This window comes from Phalaenopsis equestris, unplaced genomic scaffold, assembly GCF_001263595.1.
Source record: "Phalaenopsis equestris unplaced genomic scaffold, ASM126359v1 Scaffold000002, whole genome shotgun sequence".
NCBI classification, from domain to species: domain Eukaryota; kingdom Viridiplantae; phylum Streptophyta; class Magnoliopsida; order Asparagales; family Orchidaceae; genus Phalaenopsis; species Phalaenopsis equestris.
The window spans coordinates 23,816,413-23,826,144 of record NW_018164444.1 but is presented as its reverse complement, the minus strand read 5'-3'; the positions used below and the strand labels follow the sequence as shown (position 1 = coordinate 23,826,144).

At 34.5% G+C, this 9,732-nt stretch overlaps 1 protein-coding gene across 1 annotated transcript; it reads right to left on the bottom strand.

The window, feature by feature from the left end:
• Nucleotides 1-3,840: 3,840 nt before the first annotated feature.
• Nucleotides 3,841-5,288, bottom strand: LOC110033932. Its single transcript, XM_020738114.1, has 2 exons — nucleotides 4,815-5,288; nucleotides 3,841-4,456 (listed from the first exon to the last, which is right to left on the bottom strand). The coding sequence occupies exons 1-2, from the start codon at nucleotides 5,048-5,050 to the stop codon at nucleotides 4,141-4,143; spliced, it is 552 nt and encodes a 183-aa protein (XP_020593773.1). The 5' UTR covers nucleotides 5,051-5,288; the 3' UTR covers nucleotides 3,841-4,140.
• Nucleotides 5,289-9,732: the final 4,444 nt, after the last annotated feature.

Genomic DNA, 9,732 nt, shown 5'->3' with positions numbered 1-9,732 from the left:
TATAAATACAAAAGAATTGTGTGCTATGTATCTAAATGCCCCGAAAAAATAATGTTCATTTCCAACTTCTTGTGGACAAATATCCCAAATGATGGTCTCAAATTCTAAAACTCCTTTAGGCGGTGTTTGGTTGCAGACTAAATTTATGTTAAATAGGATTTATCAAATTCAGTAAAATCAATTGTCAGTGCGACGGAGACAAACTCGTGAGCGATAGTAGGAAGAAATTCTTAAATCCGTTTCGCAATTGGATTTACTAAATCTGAATTTAGGTTCTAAAAGAGACGGAACATGACAAGAAAAAATGAAACGTAAAAAATTCAATTAAATAGAGCTTTGGATTTATTTATTTATTTATTTTTATGTTTGGTTGGATTTACGTTAAATTGATGACTAAATCCTCTTTAAATTGTGCTGCCAAACACCACCTTAAGTTGAATGGCTATGCAAACCATCTTGATGGCTTCACTTATCTACCTAAGCAACTCGTCTTCTGATGATGAACAGATTTCCCCCAATATTAAATACAATACCTGATGTAATAACCCGATTTTCTAGTATTGGATCAGATTGGTCCAGCCCAAGCAGAACCAATCTATTTTTTTTGTTCCTCTGCTGCCTCACTTTACTTTTAAGTTCCTAATTGGAGTCTTATGATAGGGGGAACTCAGTACGAGAGAGGATAGAACAAGCGAGCGTGAAAGTATGGCAAGCAAGCAAGGAGATGAGTGCGGCTAGAGTGGGAGATGAAGAGAGAAATGAGTGACCTAGGGTGAGTGCAACAATAGATGCATGGAGAAGGAGAACAAATAAATAATAAAAGCAATTAATGTCATTGGTTCCATGAGCACACAATGTGCAATCAGATTTGAGAGGAATGATTCAACAGCTTTGATAAACGAAGAGAGAGGATGCTTTGATAGGGAGAGAATATTATGTACAAAATTTGAATGCATCCGGATTCTATGTACAATATTATTTTACATTGTTGTAAAATGTGTATGACAGCAAACAAAATTGATGTAAATGGAGTCCAGATACATTCGGACTCCACACGTAAGAGAGGATGTCTCGATAGGGAGAATATTTTGTACGGAATCTGGATGCATCCAGACTCTATGTACAATATTATTTTACACAGTTGTAAAATGTGTATGACAGCGTATAACATTGATGTAAACGGAGTCCAGATACATTCGGACTCCACAGGTAAGTCAACTCTTATTAGCTAGGTTATGCTAGCTAAGTAACTTTATGCTCTTTTTAGCGTATTTGTAATTAGTTGGATGTTGGTTGGTGTAGGACTTTCAAGTACTCTATTAGGCATTGCTAATTGAACTTTTGCTAAACTTCAAATGTGATATCTAGTGGATCAAGATAAGCAAATATTAGTTATTATATGATTAGCATACTCTTTATTAATAAGGGTTTAATCCTTATTGTTTTTATAATTACAAGTTAAGTCTTGCTTTTTATACTTCATTTATATTTTTATGCACCTGTTGTGGGATTATTTTATGGTTTATCATGTGAATTTGTTTTCCTTAATTTATAGTTTTTGTAGTTGTAATGTTTACTTTTATTACTCGTTACTATAGTTAACTGCAACATATTATTTTCATGTTATATTCATGTTCGAAATACTCTTATTATTTAGCATATTAGTTAAATAATACTCACTGAAAATTTTCAATTGTATGCTTATGGCACTTGCGAATAAGTTGGTGGAATCTTTTTTGATATTGATTAATCAAGCTGGCTGACCCACATAATGATGGCTTTATAGATAATTAACATGCTCTTTTGGTTTATGTTTACCTTCCACTTTTCTTGTTGTCTGATAAAATCGACTATATAACTATAAACATATTTGAAATTGAATAATAAATGATTGTTAAATCATAAACTTGTAAGCCTTGATTGGATTAGAAATGAATGCATTGACTTAACATAAAATTGATTGTCAATAATTGTAGATGTCATCAAAATGATTGAGTATGCTCATGTTATCATTGAGGCATGCTGACAATTTTAACAACACTCTCTTGTTTGATAGTATTATATATAGATATAGTAAATATTCTCGTCTTTTTATTTATATTGCATTCCTTGGTACCTCATTATTTATGTTTTGGTACATAATAGTTATTTATTAAGTTTGATTTATCAAACTCACTTATTGATATTTTTGTATAGCAAGTTCTACCTAATCATTCGAATGACCGTCTCCATTGGAGTAGACATTTTAGCAATTAGATTTAATTTTTTTATTTTTAGTATTTGAATTAGTTATTGTAGTTTCTTTTTGGTTTGGATAAGTTTTTGTTCATTCTCATGTCAATCTATTTTTTCAATTAATTTCTTATTTTACATATCTAAGATTTTAAGTTTGACTTTTAACTTAATATCATTTTATCTATGCTTTAAAATGTGTATTTCACTTTGTAAAAGTTAGTAAAAGTGGTATTTTTTCCTATCCGAGTATTTCCTTGTAAAAAATATTGGAATCTTCTTCTGCTACTTCCTTTTTTATCTCTATGTGTTGGATCTTACTATAATGCTAAAACTTTAATCTACCACTTTATCATTATGAATTTTCTAACACGCAACAAATATTAATCACTAGTTCTTATATGATTATCTTGCAAAAGATATGATTAGTTAGATAAGAGAAAATAATACACATAGAATGACCAAACAATTCCTAGTTATGTGAAACTCTATAGTAAAGGGAATTTCAAAAGGATGAGCAATGTAGAATTTAGGACGAAAATGACATTGTTCTAAAGCAGTGTGGCGTTCTACTATATATAAGACAATTAGGCTTCTTTTCCAAAATATAGTATGAAGTATAGGAATGTCAATGTTGTGAGGTTTGGGTCTGACCCAAAAATTGATCTGAATTGACATCACTTGATCCGACATGACTTGATTATTAAACAAATTGAAAGTCCAACATAAACCTAACCCACCTTCAACCGTTGCTCCGAAAACGATCCGTATATCCTATGTAACGTAAGACATGACAATTAGTCAAGTTCAATTTAGGTCAATTTTGGGTTAGCATGTTAGTTTTGAGTTAATTTTATGTTGGTAAGCTAATTTCGGGCGGGTTGCCTGACGGTTAGAAGTCATAACCAGAACCTAAGTTATAAATTAGAGGGAATCAAACTCGAATTTTGAATGAAATCCAAGTAAAGTTGTCATATCGGGTCAATTTTTGTAACATAAAAGTGTTTGTCATATAAACCTTTTAAAATTTACCTATACATACCATCTAATTTCTATGCATTTAGATATAGAACACCCACTTAATTTTTACACAGAACACCCTAAAATATCGTTCAAGTTTCATGCATGAAAATGATTTTATTTATTTTGGATGTTAGATATATAAATTCATAAAAGTGAGTGTTATGTATGTAAATATCCCTAAAGTTTATGGATCAGCGATTGAGAAATCAGTAGGAAGAGGACAGGCGGCGGCCGAACAATAAGAAACGAACAAAAACCCTAACAGCTCCAAATTATCTTCTCTCAGCTTTGGTCATCTCGCTTAACAAACTTGGAATATCTCAATCGACCATTTCAGGCTCTGAAGCCTCCCCCAACAATCTGAACCAGACAGAAAATATTATCAGAACTGCCGGTCTCGTAATATTTTAACAGAACAATTGCTGATCTATTCCAAAAAACCTAATTTAAGTTACATAAATACCAACTTCTAAAATAATTTTTGCATCCTTTTCATAAAATGCAAAAAAAAAAATATACATAATTTTTGCATCCTTTTCATAAAATGCAAAAAAAGAAAAAAAAATTACTTTTTTTTTGTAAGAAAGATCGAAACTTTTTCTTGTTGGTATCGCCATCACCAAAAGATGCATATAAATTTACTTCATTTAGCAAAGAGCTCAACAATGGAGGATAGCCAAACACTGTTGATAAAACTGATCCATATTTTTCATTAGTAACATTTGGATCAGCAAAAAGAGAGAAAAAAAAGGAAAAAAAAAACTAGTCAGGCAACCCATCAAGCCTACTTTTAGCTGTACAAATCTAAAATGATTCAGTAAAAACCTTCGCACAAATCATAAAGCGAAAGATCAGAAAAAGTCCACAGCTTCTATTAGAATTCGATCAAGCAAACAGAAGCGCCTGATTTGACAGATTTCCAGAGGATTTCTGTGGATGAATGGGAGGCCTGCTGTTGCTCAAAAAGCTCTGCTTTTTTTGTCCCAATGAGGAGAAGGAACCTCTGGATGGCTTCTTTATTATGGCCGACCTTGTAAAAGAAAGAGCTTTGTGGCAATCTAATCCTCCTCCATAGCTCTTTGAAGATTTCAGCTTCTTCTTATATGGCCTCTCAGGTTTGGCCAGATCTTCCAAGTTCCTCACACTGCACAGAGATGAGAATGATTGTGATTTCCCTTGGAAATGCTTTGATAGCCCTCTCCTGTATTAAATCAAAATAACTTCTTCAGGAACTGTTTGGCTTCAATTAGGATTTAGCATATTCTGTGAATTCATATAAAAACAATGAAAACCTGAGAATTATTTGTTAAATCTGTCAATAATGCTGTATTTGTCAAAAATAGAATTTGAAGTCCCAAACAGTTTCTATGGTGGGATTAAGCCTAAAACAGGATTACAAACAGCCCTTCAAGCTATGGGAAGCCATGATTGAAACTAACGATCTATTTTGTAAGATAGTGAGGAAAAATATCATTTTTAATCATTCAACTGACTGATGATGCAATGAAGAAAAAAACAAAAAGTTCATGAAATTTCAGAGTTGGAAACATTGAGCTCACTTCAGGGGAAGTTGGGCAATGAGATTAGACATCTGAAAAAGAGGAGATCCGTCTTCCTCCTCCAAACTACCGCTAGATGGAGAGAAGGTGGCATCTTCCATTAAGCACGACGACGATGAAGTCGTCGACAGCACAAACTCGTCCTCATCATCCTCAAAAGAAGAAAAGGAACCGAGATCTTCTTCCTGCTCATCCATGATCCCATGGCTGATTTGTGGGATCAAAGAATCCTCCATTCTCCACAACAGAACCAGCTTCAAACTCCCTTATTATGTTTGCCAACCCAAACCACCCAATAAACATCAACTTCTTCTTCTCTCTTCTATCTATCTCTCTTTCTCGGAGAAAATGATAAAAAATAAAAAGAACACAACTTTACTTCTTCAAATGTCTCTGCAAATCCTTTATATGCCGAAGCCTGAAGGACTATGAAGATTAGTAAGGTAGAGGATAAGGAAGGCAACATTTTCTCAATACGATGAGAGAGATTCGGCTTTATCCACCTAGGCAGCTCCCTGTTGCCGTTTTCGTACAAGGAAGGAGAGAGTAAAGTGGATAAGATCTCCACATCGTCAACGTATGATTTATCAGTTTTAAGCCTAACTTTTATTGAAATTACTTCCCTTCCTATTTTTTAAAGGGAAATTTACATCCATGCCATAAAATTTATTTATATATATGTATGCAACACTTAAAAGCTTGATATCTACATTTATACCAAAAATCTATGCATAGAAATAGATTTCACATTTAAAAAGATAATGATTGTGTCATTTTTTTAGGAGATATTAAAATTTGAGTGATATACATATAAATATGAAGATTTAAATATTAATAATGTGTGTTAGAAGATCTGTGGTGATATAGTGATTATTTAGTCTAAGTGTTGTATGAAAATCCAACACAGATAAAAAAAAAAGTTGGCAAGAGGAAACATTTGGTTTTTTATATAGAATACCCTGATTATTTAGTCTAAGTGTTGTATGAAAATCCAACACACAGATAAAAAAAAAAAAGTTGGCAAGAGGAAACATTTGATTTTTTATATGGAATACCCTGGAATAGGGAAAAAACCGTAGGGTCTAACATAGTTGAAATAGTTCACTATGTAATGGTGAGTACACAGACACACTCTTATCATGAGTTAGAGAAGATGAAATTACTGTTGAAATTCAGAATAATGTGGAATACTTTATTTTTTCATTGATATGAAATGAGATATAAATAATCTTTACAAGAATCTTATAATAGAAAAAATAATAAAAATGAAATGATATGAAAGGTAATATATATAACATGATATCTTTAATAATTAATTCATATTAATTATTAGAAGATATAGAAAATAACATAAAATAGGAAAACGTTTAATTCATCATCTAAGGAAATAAATATAAAATATGAAAGGAAATATCTCCTTATTCTAATGAAATAATTTATTCCTCATTACTTCTTATATAAATAAATTATTTCTTATTATAATTTTTAGCACTCCCCCTCAAGTTTGGAATGTATGTTAATAATTCCTAAATTGATGAGTAGTGAAAAAATATTGGTCGTTTGGATTATCGAATTTGCTAGATTTAGGCTTGGTTGAATTTTGAGTATTGTCAGCCATGTGTTTCGGTGTAGAAGAGAGATTCAGGCTTGGCTGAATTTTGAGTATTGTCAGTCATGTGTTTCGGTGTAGAAGAGAGATTCAAGCTTGACTGAATTTTGAATTTTGTATGTCATATGTTTCGACATAGAAGAGATATTCAGACTTGGTTGAATTTGCTAGATTCAGGCTTAGCTAAATTTTGAGTTGGGAAAGAGACAACCTGCAGGATAACTGACTTTTAGTTGACCGCAGTTGTCGTTAGCTGCTGAGAAAACATGTAAATCACATCCAGTAAATTCTACTGACAGAGAAAACAACAGAAGAAAGAATAGCTGGAAACAGAGCTCCCCCTGACACTTGGGCCAGGGAAAAAAAATAATGCACGAGAAAGGGCTGGCTGGAAATGCAGCTCCTCTGATGCTTTGGCAGGGAAGAAAAAATACTGTAGGAGAAATGACCAGCTGGAAATGCAGCTCCTCCTGACGCTTGGGCATGGAAGAAAAAAAAACTGCAGGAGAAAGGGTCGACGATGAATTTTGCCAACATTGTCTGATCCACGACAGCGATATCTCCGGCGAGATGATGATGAGGCGGGTGGCGGCATCGCTGGTGCCGGCATAGGATGATACAGCACAAGAAGTTTTTGGATGGTTTGTGGTGATATCTAGCCAATATTCAAAGCATCTTTGTTATCATGGTTTCTTCGGAGTCGTGTACAAAAGTGAAGTAAGATCCCCCACTTTCTGAAAAACCTCGGAGAAGGAGAATACTCCAAAACATTAGCCCATGCATTTCTAGGCGATGGCAGTGGCAACAAGCTTCTAGTCAAATCTGAAAAGTTAGGAGTGTGATGCAGACGGTTCCTCCCCATCATCTGTTGCGGTATGCTGACTGGAGGAGTCTCTGTTCACAATCTAGCCTGCAAGGCATCAGCCGCATTGGTAGGCGGAGATGAAGTAGGAGATGCCGAGAACGGAGGCGAGAGCCAATACTCCTCAAAACTGAAGCTACCCTTCCTATGATTAAATTGCCGAGGAATTGTCATTTGTAGTCCAAAATAATCAGGTGGAGATACTCGATGCTCCACGACTACATCTACAGAAGAATGTAGCAGATGGTTTTCCATCGGCGTAGTGGTCAAGCTATGATGCCGCTATAAAACTGGCGTCGCCGACGGGCGCATGCCGCGCTGGGGATAAGATACTGGATGCTTTCCCTTCTCCGACGGGGAAGCAGGAAAAGCCGTTACGGGATCAGCAGCTAGGCTTTCAAGATGGAGAGATGGTCCAATTGGCTCTCCACTGGCGGGAATGGATATGGATTAGAGAAGAAGAAAAAATCGTCGTTTCAAATATCAAGATGAGTGTCCCTCCCTTCCTGTATAGAGGATGGCAGGAAGGGAAACCAACAATTTTCAAAGAAGGGTCGGTGGCTAGAGTACGAAACTTTGCTCCGATACCATGTTGAAATTCAGAATAATGTGAAATACTTCATTATTTCATTGATATGAAGGAGAGTATAAATAATCATTACAAGAATCCTATAGTAGAAAAAATAATAAAAAGGAAACAATATGAAAAGATATGAAAAGAAACAATATGAAAAGAAAGATATATCACTTGATATCTCCAATAATTAATTCATATTAATTATTAGGAGATATAGGAAATAACATAAAATAGAAAACAAATAATTCATAATCTAAGAAAATAAATATAAAACAGGAAAGGAAATATCTCCTTATTCTAAGGAAATAACTTATTATTTATAACTTCTTATAAGAATAAATGATTTTCTATTATAATTATTAACAATTATAAAGTTGATGCACAATGATATTTCAGTAATAATAGTTGTAACGGGTTGTAAATATCTTAGTTGGTTGTATGGAGGCAGTAGTTTGACGTGAATGCGCTGCCTTGTTGTAGAGGCCATAGTTGGAAGTCATCGTAATAGTTGGTCATGTGAGTTGTAGATGGTTGCTCCATGAGATTCAGTAAGCCACAAAGACCATAATAGAGAGTTGTGTGAGTTGTGAGTTGTGTAGTCGTAGTTGGTCGCATGGGCCATAGCAATGAGCTATAATAACGTCAGTAAGCCTCAGATGTTGGAGTTGGGAGTTGCATGAGATATGATAATGTTCATAGACCACATAGACCAAGGTTGGGAGCTGAATGAGCTATGATAACATTTGTAAGTTTTAGTGGTGGTCTACAAGGAGAGAGCTTCAAAAGTTCAAAGAAAGTCATCATATCCTGAGTACGGTGGTTGCAAGCAGTTATTGCTAGGTACATCATCACACCGCATATGGAGAGCATTCTTGTACGGTATGTGGGGTATATTGTTGCATTGTATTTGGGGTGTGTGTTGCACCATCTTTGGGTATTATTGGATCGTATTTGGGGAAAGACATGTACTCTTCACGAGGTGTGTTATTACACTATCTTCAGGATGTGTCATTCCACTACTTCATAGGGTGCTTCATTGCTTTGTAATGTATGTCAAGATTCAACATCACATATAGGGATTGTCCAATGGACTTTTTGCAATGTACAAGAGGCAGTAGACGATGCTCAACGGTAGTAGGCAAGAAGTGGTCTATGGTGGTTGGCGGTTGTAGGATCCGGTGGTGTTTATAGGGTCTTCGGTGTGGAACACTAGCTGATTCCTTCTCTTCCAAGCTCTGACTTCCTTCGGTTCAAAATCTTGGTCCCCCTTTCATGAAGATGGTAGGGCTATATTATAGAGACTAAGAGAGACCTCCTACTAATGAGAAAGAAATATGGACCACTTCATCGGACAACCCAAAGAGAATCCTACAATCAAAAGGCGATCAGTGCACATTTGAGTGTCTTATAGATGTCAAAATTGAGTGATATTAAGGTCGTTAGATTCGTCTCATTAAGACGCTTAATTTGACTATAAACTAATTAGATTTGAAATTCATTTGATCTTTCAATTAAGCATCAAAAACTAATTAGATTTGAAATTCATTTGATCTTTCAAGCATCAGTAGCTTCCAAAAATGATTTAATAGCTCGAACTAGGCTTGATTTGACTCATATTGGACCGATTTCGGTATCATTGTGTTCGTCTAGTCGAGTTGGTCAGTTTGATTATAAGCTTATTATAATTAGAGTTTTAGATAATTTTTAGTTGAGGATTGAAAATTCATTACACAAAAAATTTCCTCAAGATCTGTGTCACTGTCACACCTCGAAATCTATGTCGAATGATGAAAATTTATTTATGGCTATCAGATGACCCCTATTTTTTGGTGAGGCTAACTTCATTGTATAATATATATATATATATTAA